Source organism: Taudactylus pleione, unplaced genomic scaffold (assembly GCF_031769625.1).
Source record: "Taudactylus pleione unplaced genomic scaffold, aTauple2 ptg000114l, whole genome shotgun sequence".
Lineage (NCBI taxonomy): Eukaryota > Metazoa > Chordata > Amphibia > Anura > Myobatrachidae > Taudactylus > Taudactylus pleione.
In genome coordinates, this window is record NW_028284516.1 from 19,557,501 (window position 1) to 19,579,263 (window position 21,763).

General features: G+C 42.4%; 2 protein-coding genes across 6 annotated transcripts in view; both read left to right on the plus strand.

Annotated features, from left to right (window-relative positions):
• Positions 1-21,763, plus strand: part of LOC148524991 (uncharacterized) — a 465,228-nt gene that overhangs the window by 142,706 nt on the left and 300,759 nt on the right. For all 5 annotated transcript variants that reach the window (XM_088471429.1, XM_088471430.1, XM_088471433.1 and 2 more), the window contains exons 14-15: positions 1,979-2,168; positions 6,147-6,300. In XM_088471429.1, coding sequence (XP_088327555.1) covers positions 1,979-2,168; positions 6,147-6,300 — 344 coding nt within the window. The remainder of the gene's footprint in view (positions 1-1,978; positions 2,169-6,146; positions 6,301-21,763) is intronic.
• The window catches only part of LOC148524992 (uncharacterized), a 51,048-nt gene continuing 35,687 nt past the window's right edge, over positions 6,403-21,763 (plus strand). The window contains 8 exon segments of the mRNA XM_088471346.1: positions 6,403-6,461; positions 6,859-6,980; positions 8,778-8,992; positions 8,994-9,175; positions 9,888-10,070; positions 10,132-10,321; positions 10,392-10,592; positions 10,594-11,322. Coding sequence (XP_088327472.1) covers positions 6,403-6,461; positions 6,859-6,980; positions 8,778-8,992; positions 8,994-9,175; positions 9,888-10,070; positions 10,132-10,321; positions 10,392-10,592; positions 10,594-11,322 — 1,881 coding nt within the window.

The window sequence follows — 21,763 nt, forward strand, 5'->3', positions numbered from 1 at the left end:
TATATATTTTTTTAATTGTCTTTTTTTTTAATGTAAAATTTCCTTGGTTCATTTTTATATCACTTCTCAATGATGGTAGAGGTTTGTACAGCTGCTGGCTTGCAAATGTGGGGTTGTGTGCTTAATTTTGTGCTAGTACAAGATCTGGTCCCCAAAAAAGCTGCATTTGCAAATATACACAAAGCCCATTAATTGAGCAGTAAAATAGAAATGGCACAAACCGTTGGCGAATATATTAAATGTCAGTATTGATGCATGTTACTCGTAGAAATAAACAATTTAATTCCTTAATCATTAAACTTAATTGAGCTGATTAATTGTGACAGCCCAGTATGTAATTGTCCAACTGAGGTTATAAATTGGTGTGAAAGCACTCACTTTTGTGTATGTACGATCTCTTTACCATAAACACACACAAAATATTTTACATGTATGTATAGAATGCACATATGCATGCCATGCACATACTTTAAAGCTGCCTTAAATTGTCTTGTTATAGATTATGTTTAGCATTTGTTTTTTTCTCAAAAGGATTAGCACTCAATACCTAGAATTTACTGAAATCCATATACATATATATATATATATATATATATATACACGTGTGTGTGTGTGTATATATATATATATAACTCATAGTGGGTGATCATATGGTTATAGGAAAAGTTTTTTCTAGATAGTTACTATTTCTGCAGTTTACAATGATATTATACCTGACCTTTTAAACGTGATCAATGATGCCACATGATAAATCTTTAAGATACATAAAGTGTGCTTCTGTTCACCAGCAGATGTTTGAGATATCCAGCTATATGATATCCACCTTTGCAAGACAGATGATGATAATTCACTGAGTTAAGATCCTTGTCTCACGCCTTCGGGCAAGTTCAGAAAAAGAAGTGCAAGGCTTTTTGGATCAATATCAAAGTCTTTAGCACATTCCTACTGCGTGTTGGCTCAAAGATGCTTCAAAGTATATATACATTTCTAACAATTACAATTAATGTTAACTTGTAAAATAATAGACAGAATACGCATGACAAATATCTTTGTGTCTTGTCAAACAACTGCAAACAGTGGCACTGTATACACAAATTGTGCAGCATACAATACCCGCCAATTTCATGTGTGTGTATACACAAAGATATGTACAGTGTGTGACTGTTTACATATGTGTGTATGTATATATATATATATATATATATATATAAAAATACACTTAAATTAATATAATGTGAGTGCATGTATATATATATATGTATATATATATACATACATATCACGCATATACTGAACAGCATGTTTGTATACACATTTATTTATTTTTATATTATTACTATTATTTTTTCATTAAGCCTCCCTTCAAGGTACAAGCAATATTTGTATTTGATGGACAGCCAGCATTTTATTCAAATTGTCTCCATTTTGGACTGCGGTCAACAAAGAACAAAGGGAAATGTCTTTGTCTTAAAATTGCTTATTTTTGCAAGAAAAAGAAAAGTCCTGGTCTTGTCTTCTGTATTCATTCTTGGTCTGGTAATTGAGCGCCATCTATTGGTTGACCTTGAAATCACTTGTGTTGGCATGAAACAACCAAAGCTATAGGTGTAATAAATGAAGTAATGAAACAGTTTGATAAATTAGGGCTTCGTCACTTTTTAAATTTTTTTATTAAATAGTAATTCATGTATAAAATCACCTCTCGGCGATTTATTAAATTTTTTCAGATTAATTGTAAATGAAAGCATTGTTTAAAAATCGTAAAGGGTATTCAGCATTGGCTAATTATGGCACACAAGAGGTTAAACATGATTAGACAAATGCGATTTGATAAATTAATTTGGAATCGCACAGAAGTCATCAAAGGGATATTTTTTAGGGTTTGCTTAAAGCACAAATAAAGCTTGAACTGAAAACATACAAAGAATTTTGATTCTTATACAGCACTATGTATTTTTTTTTTCTTGGTCTCCTTTAGCACAAGAACTTGCCAGTCAAGAAGAAAAACTTCTTCTACTGGAATCCAGCTTGAAAGCGACTCAAGAGCAGCTAAGCGAGCAAATAGCTGAAACCGTTCGCCAAGAACAGAACAACAGAAAATACCAGACAGACCTGAAGACCCTTAAAGAACGTGTCACAGCTTCAGAGGAAGAAAAAAGTGAATACAAGTGAGTGACCACTGATCACATTATAGAGTGACCCACACCGCAGACGATCTTCACCTTAGGAGTTCTAAGTCTGTATGTTTAGGATACATACAGTTATGATCTCTAATTTCCCTTTACTGTCTTCTGCTGCAGTATATGCAGCTTTGTTCTGTTTAGTGTCATATTATTAAAATGCTTATTTCCCATATGCCTGAATTTGTAGTCTTGCTATTGTAAGTATTAGACTCCTTTACTGGGAATTAGGGGATTGCGTTTCTATTTGCCGGAGTGTTGTAGAGAACAAGGTGCCGGCGTTCGTTTTAGAAGTCTTCTATGGCAGAGCAGTGGGGGCGAAAGTCTTAATTTTCCAACACTGTAGAGTACAAAGGTTACATATGGCTCTTGTTGTCTCCTTCTTCGTCAAAGTAGCTGAGTTGAAACAAGATGGTACCAAATTATACCGAAATGCTCTGATTACATTTCTTTCCTGTTACTTCACTTATAGAAGACTGCTAAAAATAACCAGGATATAGAGTTGAATCTATGATAAGAACTGAATGTACTGGGTAAAGGCCTCTTGTCAGCTTCTATGTAATTGCAAGGACAATGCCTTTTTATAGTAACAAATTATTTAGGTGTTAAAAATAGCATAAAATACAAAGCTCTATATATATATATATATCTCCATCGACAGCTTTTTCTACCTGTATAGATATATATATGTGTGTATGTATATCTATCTATCTATCTATCTATCTGTCTATCTATCTATCTATCTATCTATCTATCTATCTATCTATCTATCTATCTATCTATGTGTGTATCTACTGTCTTTTATGCCTTTGTTTGATTTACAGTATAGATAAACAGAAGCCCCATAATCATCCTGTGACTGACCTGGCGTATGGTTTATACTGTTACACTATGTCACCTTCTACTGTAGTACAAATAGCTGTCATGATAGTTTGTTATATTAAGTCTTACAGTGGATTTCCCACATACAGAATCATTTTGGTACAATGCTTACCCCCTTGTCCTACGGTGTTTATGTTCAGAAAAATAATATGATCTCTTACTCAAGTACAGCAAAAGTTTCGAATTGCTTTGCCAAGCATGGGATACTCAGATGAAGGATATCCCATTGAGCAGTGCCTGGTTATTGGATTTACTTAATTTAATTGAACGTAAGGAGTGATGACTTATGCAGTCTTTAACATGTGGTGGGAGTTGTTGTGCAACAAGCAGTTTAAGTTCAGAGAATACAACTTAGTTTGTGCGGTTTAAAAAAGCACTTAAAAATAAGCTATTCTTTAAGTATCTGCAAAATATTTGATGTCCACCCCCTGTGTGAAGCTACAGTAGTGTCCGATTCCTATGTTTCAGCCTTTCAGGACTCACATTAGACCTGAAGATATTACAATTCATGTATGCATTGTTCTCAGTGTATCCAAAACTGCAATACTCCTATTAAATAAAATAAATTAATTAATAAATAAAACCTTAGTATAGTTTCATTTGTCCTTCTAGTGTCCGAAAGACAGGTACTGTATAGCCTTAGGTAAAGTTATAATTATACTTGATCTATAATATTGTTATTGGCAGATATTATATACAGTAACATGCAAAAAATGACAAGTGCTGGCTGAATGTTATACACTAGGCACAGTAATTGGCAAATAATAGGAAAGTCACTGATTTGTTCCATCAGTGTTCTAGTGCAATAATGTATAATACTAAAATGGGACCTTTAATATATCTAACATTGTAGCATTCTGAAATATAGCTGTTTATGGCATTGTTTATCGTTCTGATATAATTTATTTGATTTGTATCATTAGCTGCCCACTTCTGCAAATAGTAGATTATAAACCCAAGGCTGTTTATAAAAATAAATATATTTATTGATGTTTTTTTTCTTTCTTTCTATTCTATTTCTGTTCTGTTCCCATCAGATGATACAAGAGATTGTCACACTGTTTAAAATTTTGATATCACAAAACTAGTTCTTTTTTTAATAGCATGATGTATGTGCTTTTTAAGTTATTGAGCTACATCCTAATGAGCAGTCCGGCATACAGACAGCGATCCAGGAATCCCAGCACAGACCTGTTCCATGTAAAATACTTGTCCAAAGCTTCTAGTGGGTGGCTGGAAATAGTAATAATTTGTTGCATTGATTTTTGTGCGGCTGTGCAGCTGAGGTCCCCGGGGAATAGATAGGAATAGACGTTTTATTGATTTGCTTTTCATAGGTATATTTGCAAGGCTCCATTGCAAAATAATTTAGACTTTTAAACTCTGAACTGAGACATTATGAAAATATGATTTTTCTGTCTAATCATGTATTTGTGTAAAGATAACACTTTTAACCAGATTTCATGTTTGAATCGTGATTTCTCTTTGTGAATATGCTGTATGTGTAATGCAAAAGGAGAATGACAGTGTACACAATTGTATTTATTTTATTAAACTATCTATCTATCTATCTATCTATCTATCTATCTATCAAATGTTGTAGAATCATTATTGTTTTTAGCACGTGCCTCTCTTTTAAGTTACTTTATTTTTCTCTGATTGTAATGCTGTTTTTTTTTTTAGACCAAGCAGATGGAAAACCTATTTTAACTCCTATTTCTGTGACATTACACTTTATAATAAATAAGCCTATCCTTTTGAGCTCATGTTTAACAGGATTAAGTTTGCCTGAAGTGGCCTTATATAATCTGAGTATTTTTATGGGCATTTCATGTCCAGAGTTGCTTTATGTGTTCAAGATGCACTTGAAACCAGTAAACCTGTGGAAAGAAATTCCAATTGATATGGTAGATCAAGATGAAGATACATTGTTAATAAAATATGAAATTGCCATAATTATTAAAAAAATATTGTGTGTATGTATATATATATATATATATATATACACATGTGTATGTATATATATATATATATATATATATATATATATTATACTAGCCTCTACTTGGATCTACTATATTTTATTACATTAAAATGCTTTTAATTTTAATAAGAAAAGGTACTCTCAAGCTGCCCAGTAGCAGGAGATTGCATGCCATGGTATACATGTCATAATATACCGTCTCAGTATATAGACATCACTCCATTGGGACATTATTATTATAGACTTTATGACATAGTTTTACTTTAAAATGGTAGTCTGAAGTACTAGGTATCTAAAACCTGCTTACCATTTGTCTCATGACAGCATTGACCATTAGAATTACTTATCAATGACAAGAGTTAAATCATATTTGCGGTTGCTGACATGTTGTATGTAAATATATTGTGTACGACAATGAAAAAATAAATTTAGTCTTAAGTTCTCGCATTTTTAATATTTTACGTTTTTTTTTTGTCATTTTCATTGGATGGTATGTTTTTGTTTTACTTTATTCGAGATGGTAATAAGACATTATTTGGGATACTTGTTTGCTGTCTATTCTTTATAATGTGGAAAGACTTACCAGCGGCATGCCAACATGCTTTATTTTAAAGAATAGATTGCACGAGTGATTTATAGCGCATATACACTAATCTTTCTTTTCTTCCGCCAACATTCTCTTTTGAAAAAACATTAGTTCGTGTGTGCAATTCAGAATTGTATGTATAGACAATATATATTCATGACCTGTTTGTGAGCTTAATACTGGGAAGGACTATCAGATATTGCTGATGTGTGATAGAATTATTAGAAAATCTTCCCCAGATGTTTACAGTCACTGCTGCTATACTACAATATAAATAACCACGAATCCAGAATAAAATATGTACTTCATACTATATATACAATGGTACAGAGTATGCTACATAAATAACCTCGCATAAATAGAACATAGCTTTAGTTTCTTGTTATAAAGTTAATTTGACACCTTTTTTTGTGGAGATAACCTCCAGACCAGCTTGACAAGAGTGGAGCTACCGTCTCTTCAACTATATTCTAAATAAATAGTCTTGTTTCCCCTTTCTTCTGTCGTAACCTAGAGGGATGCTTGAAAATGTGAAGACTGAATTAACAACATTAAAAGCACAGCACCAATTGTCACTTCAAGAATCTCTTCAGCTTCAACAGACCAATCATAAGTATGAAATAGAGATGGCTGCTGTCCGAGAAAACGCCTGGAATCTACAACAGCAGGTAGTGTACATGGGACTTATTACACTGTAAAGTCACTATTGTCCTTAATATTTTCTACAATTGTGTGGATTTCCTGTCTAATTCCATTCTCATGCCCAACTAATGTTCATTTTAATGGGTTGGGTACGGGACCCTGATGGTCAAAATTCCAATGGATTTTGGTAAGTATTCTAACCCCAATCCTAACCCTAACCCATCCCTTCCACAGCCTGAAGCTGGCCACACATCTAAAGATTATCTGTCCAACCAGCCAACTAGTTGATTGGTTGGGATGAAAATCTGGTAAGGTATGAAAGTTTATGACAATCTGCAATTTGCTACCAAACACCGGAAAATGGACAAAAACTGTTGTTTGAACAAATTGTTTAGATCAAACATTTAACAAACTTGTCTGACGACCATTTTCATCTGTTTTCTGGCATTTAGGAGCAAATTGTTGATCATCAGTTACTCCCATACGTTACCAGATTTTCATTCCAACCAATCAACTAGTTGGCTGGTTGGACAGATAATCATTAAATGTGTGGCCAGCTTTATTCTAACTGTCCCCTCCCGCAGCCTAACCCTAACAGTCCCAAACTGCAGCCTAACCCTAACTGTCCCCTCCCGCAGCCTAACCCTAGCTGTCCCCTACTGCAGCCTGACCCTAACTGTCCCCTACTGCAGCCTAACCCTAACCAGTGGCGGGCTGGGCCGGGGGGCAGGGTGCCATGTGCCCCCCGGGCCGCAGCGTCATGCGGGCCGCGGGCAGTCTGTGTCACTGTGACACAGACTGCACCGCGTGTGTAGCGATGACCGGACGGAGTTCGGTCAGCGCTACACAGCACAAACACACAGCTGCCGGAGCCGGCAGCTGTGTGTTTGCTTTAGCAGCTGATGAGAGTCAGACAGAATCTCATCGGCTGCTGCTCCCACTGCCAGAGCCGGACATCTTCCGGCTCCCGCAGTGGGTAATGGGAGTGACGCGTCACTCCCATAATGCAAAGCGGCGGACGGAGGAGCTGATCTCGGCGGCGGGACCAGGAGCAGGAGCGGGTGTCAGGTAAGTGTTTTTTTTATATTATGTGTGTCTACTGCGGGGGGTCTGGCACTATAAGGAGGAGACCACTACTGGGGGCACTACAAAGGGGGGGGACTACTTCTACTGGGGGTGCTACAAGGGGGGGACTACTACTACTGGGGGCACAACAAGGGGGGGACTACTACTACTGGGGGAACTACAAGGGGGGGTACTACTACTACTGCTGGGGGCACTACAAGGGGGGTACTACTACTACTGGGGGCACTACAAGGGGGGGACTACTACTACTGGGGGCACTACAAGGGGGGGACTACTACTGGGGGCACTACAAGGGGGTACTACTACTGGGGGGGACTACTACTAGGGGCACTACAAGGGGAGGGGACTACTACTAGGGGCATTGCATAGGGGGGAGGGGACTACTACTAGGGGCACTACAAGGGGAGGGGACTACTACTAGGGGCATTGCATAGGGGGGAGGGGACTACTACTAGGGGCACTACATAGGGGGGAGGGGACTACCACTGGGGGCACTGCATTGGGGGACCACTGCTGGGGGCTCTATATAAAGGGCAATAGTGGGGGTACTGCATGGGGGGAAGACTACAACTGGGGCCACTATATAAGGGGCACTGCATAAGGGTTACCACTACTGGGGGCACTATATAAGGGGCTTACTACTGGGGGCACAAGGGGCACTGCATAGGGGGGATCACTACTGGGGGCACTACTCGAGGCCGGCATAAGGGTGTCCTCTCCGGTGGCACAGGGTGGCACTGCATATGGGCACTATGACAGGGGGCTGCCCCATATCTTTATTTTTACCTTACATTAATCCCATATGGACCCGCCTCCTCCCTAGAACACTTGAGGGGGGAGCCGTAGCACGCACGTTCTTTCAGGCACCCTGGCTACACGTTACTCCTCTGCCAGGGCTGCCTGCATGCATTTGCCCCCCAGGCTAAAAGTTGCCAGCCAGCCCTTGACCCTAACTGTCCCCAAACACAGCCTAACCCTAACTGTCCCCTCCCACAGTCTAACCCTAACTGTCCCCTCCCACAGTCTAACCCTAACTGTCCCCTCCCACAGCCTAACCCTAACTGTCCCCTATAGCAGCCTAACCCTAACTGTCCCCAACCTGCAGCATAACATTAACAGTCCCCAAATGCAGCCTAACCCGAACTGTCCCCAACCGCAGCCTAACCCGAACTGTCCCCTCCCACAGCCTAACCCGAACTGTCCCCTCCCACAGCCTAACCCTAACTGTCCCCTCCCACAGCCTAACCCTAACTGTCCCCTCCCACAGCCTAACCCTAACTGTCCCCTCCCACAGCCTAACCCTAACTGTCCCCTCCCACAGTCTAACCCTAACTGTCCCCTCCCACAGCCTAACCCTAACTGTCCCCAACAGCAGCCTAACCCTAACTGTCCCCAACCTGCAGTATAACATTAACAGTCCCCAAATGCAGCCTAACCCTAACTGTCCCCAAATGCAGCTTATCCCTAACTGTCCCAAACTGCAGCCTAACCCTAACTGTCCCCTACTGTAGCCTAACCCTAACTGTCCCCTACTGCAGCCTAACCCGAACTGTCCCCTCCCACAGCCTAACCCTAACTGTCCCCTCCCACAGCCTAACCCTAACTGTCCCCAACAGCAGCCTAACCCTAACTGTCCCCAACCTGCAGCATAACATTAACAGTCCCCAAATGCAGCCTAACCCTAACTGTCCCCAAATGCAGCCTATCCCTAACTGTCCCAAACTGCAGCCTAACCCTAACTGTCCCCTACTGTAGCCTAACCCTAACTGTCCCCTACTGCAGCCTAACCCTAACTGTCCCCTACTGCAGCCTAACCCTAACTGTCCCCTACCGCAGCCTAACTCTTAACAGTCCCCAACCGCAGCCTAACTCTTAACAGTCCCCAACCGCAGCCTAACCCGAACTGTCCCCAACCGCAGCCTAACCCTAACTGTCCCCTCCCACAGCCTAACCCTAACTGTCCCCTCCTACAGCCTAACCCTAACTGTCCCCTCCCACAGCCTAACCCTAACTGTCCCCTCCCACAGCCTAACCCTAACTGTCCCCTCCCACAGCCTAACCCTAACTGTCCCCTCCCACAGCCTAACCCTAACTGTCCCCTCCCACAGCCTAACCCTAACTGTCCCCTCCCACAGTCTAACCCTAACTGTCCCCTCCCACAGTCTAACCCTAACTGTCCCCTCCCACAGCCTAACCCTAACTGTCCCCTATAGCAGCCTAACCCTAACTGTCCCCAACCTGCAGCATAACATTAACAGTCCCCAAATGCAGCCTAACCCGAACTGTCCCCAACCGCAGCCTAACCCGAACTGTCCCCTCCCACAGCCTAACCCTAACTGTCCCCTCCCACAGCCTAACCCTAACTGTCCCCTCCCACAGCCTAACCCTAACTGTCCCCTCCCACAGCCTAACCCTAACTGTCCCCTCCCACAGCCTAACCCTAACTGTCCCCTCCCACAGTCTAACCCTAACTGTCCCCTCCCACAGCCTAACCCTAACTGTCCCCAACAGCAGCCTAACCCTAACTGTCCCCAACCTGCAGTATAACATTAACAGTCCCCAAATGCAGCCTAACCCTAACTGTCCCCAAATGCAGCTTATCCCTAACTGTCCCAAACTGCAGCCTAACCCTAACTGTCCCCTACTGTAGCCTAACCCTAACTGTCCCCTACTGCAGCCTAACCCGAACTGTCCCCTCCCACAGCCTAACCCTAACTGTCCCCTCCCACAGCCTAACCCTAACTGTCCCCAACAGCAGCCTAACCCTAACTGTCCCCAACCTGCAGCATAACATTAACAGTCCCCAAATGCAGCCTAACCCTAACTGTCCCCAAATGCAGCCTATCCCTAACTGTCCCAAACTGCAGCCTAACCCTAACTGTCCCCTACTGTAGCCTAACCCTAACTGTCCCCTACTGCAGCCTAACCCTAACTGTCCCCTACTGCAGCCTAACCCTAACTGTCCCCTACCGCAGCCTAACTCTTAACAGTCCCCAACCGCAGCCTAACTCTTAACAGTCCCCAACCGCAGCCTAACCCGAACTGTCCCCAACCGCAGCCTAACCCTAACTGTCCCCTCCCACAGCCTAACCCTAACTGTCCCCTCCTACAGCCTAACCCTAACTGTCCCCTCCCACAGCCTAACCCTAACTGTCCCCTCCCACAGCCTAACCCTAACTGTCCCCTCCCACAGCCTAACCCTAACTGTCCCCTCCCACAGCCTAACCCTAACTGTCCCCTCCCACAGCCTAACCCTAACTGTCCCCTCCCACAGCCTAACCCTAACTGTCCCCTCCCACAGCCTAACCCTAACTGTCCCCTCCCACAGCCTAACCCTAACTGTCCCCTCCCACAGCCTAACCCTAACTGTCCCCTCCCACAGCCTAACCCTAACTGTCCCCTCCCACAGCCTAACCCTAACTGTCCCCTCCCACAGCCTAACCCTAACTGTCCCCTCCCACAGCCTAACCCTAACTGTCCCCTCCCACAGCCTAACCCTAACTGTCCCCTCCCACAGCCTAACCCTAACTGTCCCCTCCCACAGCCTAACCCTAACTGTCCCCTCCCACAGCCTAACCCTAACTGTCCCCTCCCACAGCCTAACCCTAACTGTCCCCTCCCACAGCCTAACCCTAACTGTCCCCTCCCACAGCCTAACCCTAACTGTCCCCTCCCACAGCCTAACCCTAACTGTCCCCTCCCACAGCCTAACCCTAACTGTCCCCTCCCACAGCCTAACCCTAACTGTCCCCTCCCACAGCCTAACCCTAACTGTCCCCTCCCACAGCCTAACCCTAACTGTCCCCTCCCACAGCCTAACCCTAACTGTCCCCTCCCACAGCCTAACCCTAACTGTCCCCTCCCACAGCCTAACCCTAACTGTCCCCAACAGCAGCCTAACCCTAACTGTCCCCAACAGCAGCCTAACCCTAACTGTTCCCTACCGCAGTCTAACCCTAAATGTCACCTACCGCAGCCTAACCTCAGCTATCCCCTACCACAGCTTAACCCTAACCATCCCCTACTGTAGCCTAACTCTCCCCCTAGTGCCTAACCCCAAGCCAGGGGCATCTTAAGAGAGGAGGGGGCCCGTGTGCCTTCCCCGTGCAGGGCCCCTTCCTCTCTCTCCGGCGACTGGCAGCTGACAGACGCAGCTGGCCGGCCACCGCAGAAGCAGTAGACTCTGGGCACTAGAGTCTACTGCGCATCGCAGAACGCCAGAAAAAAGGCCGCGTGGCCATTTTCCCGTGTTCTCTGCAGCACTGACACCTGACGCAGGACCACGGTCAGGAGAGTTTTAAATAATATGGGTGCAGGGTGTGCAGTGCGGGGCCCCCTGGACCCATTATAGATACGCCCCTGTCCCAAACCTAACTCTAACCCTAGCACTCACCGTCACAATTTGTCGGGATTGTGACCGTGTGGATGCTGCTGTAGGTATTGTGACTGTCAGCATTCTGACCGCCTGGATCGTAACTACATCTCATTTTCAAAATATGTAAGCTGATAACCAGGTACGTATGAAAATATGATCTCTTGATGTATAGTACATTAAAATTTCTGTATTTATTAAACTCTGACTGTTTTAATAACATCACACTGTCAGTAACCTAGAACAGCACTAACAATACAAATCTCTTTTATGTACACTATACACACATTATAAATCTTTTAGAGGTGTAATATAGAGTCTGTGATTAAAATCAATGCATTTCAGATGCTATGGTGATTGATTTTATACAGGTCCATAGCAAGTCTTGTTTCATTTGTGAAAATTGGAAATCACACATTTAAGGCTTGTACTCACTGGCAGTTTTACGTGGGTGAATGGTGTGGTAGCCTGTGTCTGGCAATTTGCAACTTAAACTTACCTAAAAATAGTGATCAATAGACTATTATGAAGGATGCATGGTCAATGTTCTTTATCAAGTGCTCGAGAAACCCGTGTTTCTTACTCTGTTTTGTGTCTATCTGTATCTAATGTCTGTTAAAGTTACATTTTTATTTAAGTGAATACAGAGCAGTGCACCACCAGCCAACATAAAAGTACCAGCAAGTGCATAATTAACAGACACAGTATATGGTATATTTTGTTTGTATTTAATGAATCGGACGGGGAGATGTATCAGATCTGCTAAAGAGGACAAGTGGAAATGGTGTATCTAATACAATGTATAAAATGATAACTACAATCCGATTGGTTGCTATGGGTAACTTCTACACCTGTCTTCTTTAGAAGGTTTTATGTAACTCCCACATAAGGGGGAATTCACTTAGCTGCAGTTAACTAAAGTACCACAGCTAATTGATCCCCCAGAGGCAAACAAAACCAAATCCCCAATAAATGCATTTTTTTTTGTGGTCGCTATTGCGAAAACACACGTATCCGGGAACTTATCCCGGATCCTGTGTGTTTTTGCGCGGTAAACAAGGGGAGTATATTGAATTGCCAGAAAAAAAATTCATCGTGAAGTCACGTTTTTACAGCACAAAAAATCGGGGGCAATTGAATCCCCCCCATAGTTTTTTCCTGATGGATGTTTCTTAAGTGGGTTTGCTGTCATGAACTCAACCTAGTGGAAATGCAGAACTCAAGCAGGTTCAATGATAATAGTCATATATATATATATATATATATATATATATATATTATCCGCTTATAGTACAATAGCAACATATATTTTAAAACCGTTTCTGGAAAAAAAATAAGATTTATTTACTCTTGAGTGTAAATTACCTTGGATAATGTCTAAACAGCTCGTACAGTTTGGAACAAAGCAAATTCTTAATTTACTAAAATCATAGAGATGTGATTGCCCAGGAATTTGTCATTTGTTTTCATTTTTATTTTGCATTGTTTTTATTTTCTTTTAAATTATAGATTTTATTTCACTATTTATTGCTTGAATTCCATTGTTATTTTCCTAGTAAACCTGTATCCTATTTTTAACACTGTGCATTCAGAGGCTCAAGGAGAAGTAATAATAGGAAGACTCAGAGCAGTAGTGATGAATATTTATTGCGCTATATAGTGATTGAACAAAAAAGGTCATTACCCAGTACCAGTTCGTATTCCCCTGGAATACAAATTGAGGACAACTTTGCAGGAGGATTTAAGTTAATTTTGCCATTACACAGAGAAATTCTGAAATGATTAAACTAGCAAAACTACATGCATTATTCTGTAACTAGAAATGCTTTATTAAAAAAAAATGCAGAAACAATTAGGAGAGAAAAGAGATTGAACCATGCAAGGAAAGTATAAATAAGTCTGAATTGAGATTGATTTCAACATAATGCTGTGTAGGAATTCCCGTCTATTGATTGGTTTTAAAGCTTGTGCACAGAACCTAAAAAGATAAAGTAAGCAAGGTCAGATAATCAAACCGTTTTTTAATAGTAAAAACAGCAACTGCCACTGTACACTATTAAAATAAATCCATAATACAAATTGCTTTCAAGAAAAAGTGGATGAAGAGCTGATCTTCCTATTGAACCTTTCTACTGTTCAGTGACCACACTGGGTAAAGGATAGGTAAAGATGCCTGTAAGATCGATACTAAGTAAGATGTAACAAGGAATCATTCAGAACATTAAAGGCTTACAAGGGGGGATACGAGTGGTGATGTCTCTTTGCTACGTCACAAAAAGAGAAATATGAACTCCTCTGTGCTGTCCCTCCTATCGTTTTCTTCCTGCCTCTGGCAAATTATTCATGTTTTCTATTCACACATTGCATTGGACGCTTTGTGTCATTATTTAAGATGAACCTTGACACTTGACATACCTAGATTTTGCATTGGAAACGCTTAAAGTTTTTAAACTTTTTATGCTCTTTAGTATGCGAACCTATTCACAATGGAATGTACAATACATTTCAATGCCATTTTATATTAAGTATTGAAAACAGGCATATGGGATAATAGGACATTTATGAGAGGGACATATGGTGCCTGACGCAGAGTTGGAATTCACTTGGACACACATTGCTCAAGATACGTGTACGGAAAATTTGTATAGTCACCCATATGTAGAGTTGTATACATCTGGAGATGTGGCTGCATCTCTAGCACATGTGCCTCTTTGCTGCCTGTCCCCATCATATGGCGACATTTTAGTGTCGACATTCTAAACGTGTCTTCATTTTAATCATGTCGACCTTAACACATGTCTACATATTGATTGTCGACCTAATGATAGTGAGGCTGATTCAGCAGCGTAGGTGAGTGCGCTGCTGATCGCAGATTCCCGACCGCATGTGTAGTTTGGGTCTGCGTGATTGCATGCAGTTCGCAGGCAGCAGACTTGCAGTGATTGTCAGGTATTTCTGGGTGAGGAGGGGGCTGCGACACACCTCCGTGTCCCAAAATGGAGGCATGTCGCAGCCGTTACAAGAGGCCAGGAAATCCGGTGGCTGACGGAGATTTTCTGGCCTCTTTTCCTTAACTGCAATGGCCGGCCTCTGTGACCCCATCATCACTCAGCCAGCGGGGGATCACGCAGATGATCCCATGCTGAGTCCATGGACGCAGCTCAGATCGTTAATGCATGCAGGTGGCATGACGCATCCTGCTGTATTAACATAATAGCTAGGACGCAATTGCAAAGCTACTTGTGTGCTGCTTTGCAGATTCGTCCTGTGCTGAATCAGGCCCAGTGTCGATAAGTCATATCATACCCGTGCCATGCTGTTGCCCAAATAAAAGCTGGTTTTAAAACTGCTTCCCCTCTACCCCATGTATTCCTCTCCACCCCAGCCGCTCTTTTAGATAAGCAGCTTTCAAATCTGCTATATTATGGTAGTGGAATGTCCTTAAAATAGCTCCTGTGAAATGTTGCATGTATCTTACAGGAGTAGCTGTGCACTGACCTGCAAACCCAGAAGCTGGGGTAATAGGAAGGAGACTTTTACTGTAGTGCTGAGACTGACCACTAGAGGTGGTAAACAAGATGAATAACTCTCCCTCTTCTCTTCCTATTCTTCCCACTTTGTATATCTTGTTCAAGTACTTCCTTAGGTGCTGTTGCATAGACACAATGCAGTAAGATGTTTAGTCCTTCAATGTAGATGTCTAGTTTAACTGTCCCAATACACTGGACCGCCACTACAAGCAATAAATTGGCTGCAAACAAGAGAAAGGAAAGGTTTCAGCCTCGATGTCTAACAATCGCGAATAAAATCCGGGATGCCGGCGTCGTGATTCTGACCGCCAGGATCCCAAGCGCCGACATCCTGTACTCAACCCGAGCCAGTTTGTCTAGAAATTGTCCCAACTGTCACAAAAGCTTCTTCATGCAACTCTCCTATTGTGTTCTTTCTTTACCTGGCAAATTATTCTTATTTTTGCTTTGCACATTTCATTGGGTGCTATGTTTTTTTAATGTATTTATTTATTTTGAAGGGGAACCAACATTTTTTACATTTTTAACTTTTGCAATTGATAACCTTTACAGCTTCTTAAGCAGATATTTTTACAAAGAAATATACAATACATTGCAATGCCATTTTGCTGTCACTAGTAAGATTATGCATACACTATGGCTGAAAATAAATTTATGATAGGAATATATGGTGAAATATACAGTATGTCATTATACTACATAGGCAGTATTATAACTATTAATGTCTGTGCAAAACAACATGGTACTTGTTTAATGATATTGTTTTACATGGTACATATGAAGGCTATGACAAAAAAAACACAGCTTCATTTAACAGCATCCGAATGCCGAATGTGTGCCTTTATCTGCCAGAAGAGTGACAGAAGGCATTTCATACAGATGGGTCCACATACATCTAGCCTCCTGGTACGTTAAACAGCCCTTCTTGTCGCATCATGCCGTGGCGTGACTCGGTAGGGCCGAGCATCTGTTCCTGCATCTTTTTACCTTTAACCACTTGCCTGGCATGGACGTAAGTTTCTGTCCACACCACTACTGTACTGGGCGTAAAATTTCATCCAGACAGATAAACATGAGGGCGGCTGCAGGAAGAGAATCTTCCGGTCCCTCTACTTCCCTGCACCTTCTCCCCCTCTGTCTGCTGTGCTGTCGATCACTGCTGATCGGTCAGCAAAACAGGACCCCCTACCCAGCGCCTGCAGAACTGAGCAGCCGCTGGGGAAAAGTAAGTTTAACTTCCTCCTAACGCCCCTGACATACCTGGTTCCTGTATCCGGTCTCTAAATGAACGTCGCGGGGTCGCGATGTTTCCGATGTTCCGATGGTGGTTCCCATGTTCAGTTATTTAAAAAGAAACAATTTTTTATTTATTTACAAATCTTAAAAAAAAACTAAAAAAACTTTTTTTTTGTTTTTTTATGAAACCATTTTGGATAAGTTAAAATGGATGTTCCTCACCTAATTCACAACAATTTTGGAGCGGTTTTTGGGAAAAAAAATTGTCAGTTAAGTGGTTAAATGCATCTTATTCGCAGAATGATGCGAATAGTTAGCACAAGCAGCTTCTGCTGATTAAAATGATATACAGTATGCCTATGTTCTCTGAGCGAGTGCGGGTGTATCTGCATACGAAAAGCTACGTTACAGTGTCAGCGGCACAGGCCTCTCCACACCACAAAGACCAATGTCCCTCCCTGACATCCACATGTTTACCTGTTTGCTGTATTTGGTTCTCCACAACTAATAAACCTTATTGCTCTTACTAATCTACATCATATTCAGGGAGATGACTAAGCGCATATCTAGTGGCGTCTGCTGAGCTCACCGGTTCATGGAAAAGGTGGCACAGACTGCAATAGCCTTTGCTGCAACTGGAACCATTTGTCACTTGAAAAATATGGTTGTAATTAGGGAATGTGCGCCGACCCCCGTGTTTTAGTTTTGGTTTTGGATCTGGATCTCCCCTGGTTTTGGATCTGGATTTTTTCTTACAAAAAAAAAAAAAAGCTAAAATCACATAAAATTGGCCTTTTTTTGTTCCTACAGTATTAATAACTTAAATAAAATTTATTTCCACTCGTTTCCAGTCAATTTTGACCACCCCACACCTCACAATATTGATTTTTTCATCTAGTTAAAGGGCCAAAAGGTTGCATCCACCATGCTGGCTCAAAACTGATTGATATAATTATTAATAGAGTTGAGGACTTTGCAAAGATGATGGTTGGGATACCCTTGAGGATTGAAGAATTGATAGTTGATAGTTGGTGCAGCCCCTGGCTGTAAAATTTATAATAAATTAATTAAAAAACAATTCATTGGTGCAGCCCCTGGCTGTAAAATTGATAATAAATAAATTAAAAAACAAATAATTGATTCCTAAACCAAGCATAACATTAATTTAAAATGTCAGGCAGCAGTGCCCCAACCAGCACATAATGGAAAGGAAAAAGGTGCAAGATGGAATAGTCCTTGGGCCCTCCCACATATCCTTATGTTGTATACGAAACAGGACATTTAGGGTTTAACAAACAAATAATTTCAGTGACAAGGACTGCCAATTGTTTCTGAAATGACTGGTTTATTTGGACCCCCATAAAACAAGCTGCCAATGTGCATTGGACATGGAAATGAAAATGATCCCATACACAAACTGGCTTTACATTACAAGTTGTCGTTGTCCTCATCCTCGTCATCAGTGTGTACATCCTCTTCTTCACACAATATTAATTCGTGCCCGGCTGGAATCCACCATAGGTGCTTCTGTAATTTTTTTATGTAATTGTTGTTAGAGGTCTTCCTCGTGGAATTTGTAATTCATTTTAATGATCATCATCTTTTCCACATTTTGAGGAAGTAACCTCCTACGCCGATCACTGACAAGGTTGCCAGCTGCACTGAAAACTCTTTCGGAGTACACACTGGAGGGTGGGCAACTTAAGTAATGCAAAGCCAGTTTGTGTATGGGACTCCAAATTGCCTCTTTGTTCTGCCACTACTGAAAGGGACTTTCTGACATGCCTATTAGGATGTTATCTCTGAAATAGTCCTCCACCATTCTGTGAATGGAGACTGTATCACACATAGTCACGGTAGAAGACATGTCACTAGTAGGCAATTCTCTCAGGCCCGACCATATGTAATTTTTTGGTAAATGATCTGCATGACCAGCAGGCATTCTGTAAGGAAAAGTAGTTTTTTCCTGGCAGCTGCAGAAGCTGAAGGAGGAGATGATGGCGTTTCATGTGCGGCTGCAGCTGACAATTTTTTTTACCAACAGCTCTTTGTATAGTTTTAGATTTCGGTCTGTTGGTAAAAAACTCACAAGGTAGAACTTAAACCTAGGATCCAGAATGGTCGCCACAATATATTTTTCAGATTTCAATAGATTGACGACTCTTGGGTCCTGGTGAAGTGAATCAAGGGCTTGATCCACCAGTCCGACATACCTTATACCTTGCGCAGTTGCTCCGTTTCAGTTCCTCCTTCAGTTTCTCCAGCTGTTTTTGAAAAAGTCTGATGAGGGGAATGACCTGACTCAAGCTGGTAGTGTCTGAACTAACTTCACGTATGGCAAGTTCAAAGGGTTTGAGAACCTTGCACAACATGGAAATTATTCTCCACTGCCCTTGAGTAAGGTGCATTCCCCCTCCATGGCCTATGTCATAGGCCGTTGTATAGCCCTGGATGGCCTTTTGCTGTTCCTCCATCCGCTGAAGCATATAGAGGGATAGAATTCCACCGAGTTACTACCTCTTGCTTCAGCTGAAGGCAGGGCAAATTTAACAGTACCTGCTGGTCATCCAATCTTCGACAAGCGGTTGCTGAATGTTTAAAATGTCCGAATATTTTGCGGGCCACCGAGAGCATCTCCTGCACGCCCCAGTCCATTTTAAAAAAATGTTGCACCAGCAAATTAATTGTGTGAGCAAAACATGGGACGTATCGGAATTCGTCCGCATGTAATGCTCTCACAATATTGGTGGCATTGTCCGAAATCACATCCTGAGGAGAGTCCAAGTGGGGTACGCCATTTAGCAGTGATTTCCCTGGGTTTTTCAAAGAGGTTCTCAGCTGTATGCCTCTTAGTGAAACCAGTTATACAAAGAGTAGCCTACCTCTGTATCAGCTGTCTTTTGGTAGATGTTGCTGCTGCTGTTGTAGGCAATACACCTACCCAGTGGGCTGTCACAGTCATGTAATCCTTAGTTTGCCCTGTCCCACTTGTCCACATATCAGTGGTCAAGTGGACAGTGGGTACAACGGTATTTCTGAGGACATTAATAAGATTTTTTTTAATGTCCTTGTACAGACTTGGAGTTGCTGTTCTAGCGAAGTGGAATCTAGAAGGGATCTGGTAGCGAGGACACAGGACCTCAATTAACTGTTGAAAACCCACTGCAGTAATGGCGCATACTGGATGCACATCTAATACCAGCATAGATGTTATGGCGTCAGTAATCTGCTGTGCAACTGGGTGATTGCTGTCATACTTGTTTGCCCTTGCAAATGATTGTTTGACAGTTAATTGTTTCTTGGAGGATACACTACAAGTAGTCTTCCTCCTGGTCCCCTTCTGGGATGAAGATCCACTCACAGCAACAGCAGCAGCAACAGGCATCATCAAGGATCCTTCTGAGGAATCACCGATAGGAGAGGAGTCAATCATGCTTCGAATAACAACATTGGATGCAGCAGGACTACTCCCGATGATGAATGATGTTGATGATGCAGGTGTTGGTGGTGGAGATCGAAGGCGCTTGGATCCCACAGAGAGGGAGCAGGTAGGTGACACTGGACTTACGTTTTGAGTTTTGGAACTTGGTGACATACACTTTGATATTTGATAAATGCGCTCCAAGTGACGTAACAAGGAGGAGGTTCCTAGGTGGTTCATGTCCCTCCCTCTACTCATTCTTGCTTGGCAGTGGTGACAACTGTTGTCCGGATTGGGATGGAAATGATTCCACACGTGAGAAGTGGATTTCTTTGTCTTTTGCCCCGGCATGACAACAATGGGCTTTTTCAATCCATGGGCAACGGCTGTTGCCTTACTTACACAGAGGACATCCTCGGCATCAACATCCTCATCACCAACATCTTCATCATCAACATCCTCATCATCCTTAGTGCCTTCAACTACCAAAATATCCTCCTCCATGCGCAATTCCACAAAAGCAATTTCACTGATTAAGTCTGCAAGATGTTGACTGCCCTTCCCCGCATTTACAGGGGAAGGGCACACAAATGTTGGAACTTGGAGGATCCTACAGTACACTAATATTTAGGTCTGGCTCACACATGGCAACCGCGGACACACTTTAATGGTACCACCACCACTACTACTACAAGCAGAAGGGTTATCAGAACCAACAGTCAACATAAATAAAGGCCAAGGCCTTATCCTTTGCATGCCACTTCTGGTAGTGAATGGCATATTGCCAATTTTTTGTTTATCTAAAGGCAACTTGATTTTCGATTTTTACTTTACTACAGTAAAGTAGCTACACCATGTCCATGGCGTGACTTAAGCCCTGGGGCATGGGCCTTCATAGAGGACAAGGAAGTTGACGGACTTGCATTATCATGATGACTGCTGGCGGCAGCTAAAACATGTCGTTCTTGGTCTTGCTCTCCTGTCATGTGACAGCCCTCCATATTTTCTGCGGTCTTGAAGCAGTGTCACAAGCACCAATAGTGTAGCCAAGGTGTGGTTACAAAATTCACACACGTGCAGTCGTGCGCACATAGAAAAAAAATATACAAAAGACACTTTTTTTTTTCCGGGTCCAGAACTTGGGCCCTGAGCACAGATTGATGACGACTGGAGTCGGGCAGCACTAGGTTGCAACTTGCGTTGCTGGCTGTATCTTGTGCAGCTAAACCTAACACGCACACACACACAGAAAATAAATAGACAAAAGACACTAACACAGAAAATAAATTGACAAAAGACACTATTTTTTTGGTCCAGAACTTGGGCCCAGAGCACAGATTGATGACAACTGGAGTCGGGCAGCACTAGGTTGCGTGGCTGTATCTTGTGCGGCTAAGCCTAAAGGAGCATACACACTAGACGATATGCTCCCTGAGCGACATCGTCTAGTGTGTCCCTGGCAGGGTGTGCTCAATGTCGTTCGTGACATTGAGCACACCCGCTGAACGATATAATTAACGATATCGTTCAGCACCCGGCTCTGTCCCCCATTCCCCTGCATGTTTGCCCGATGAACGACAATGACATACCACCCGTGGGAACGCACATAGGACCTCATTCAGAGCCGGACGCTATTTGCGGTCGTTCGTTCAGGAAAAAGGGGTGGCTATTCAAATGAACCGTTCGCTCTTTGCGGTCTGTTCACGCCTCTAGGTCTGAACGAGCGAACAAAACTTGCGGCCGTTTTTTGGAAAACTACGCCCCCTGGCCGCTCGCATCCTACGTCATGTCCGCTATTTATTAGATTAATCGAGTACATCGACCAGCGTATGAACTGCTCGCTA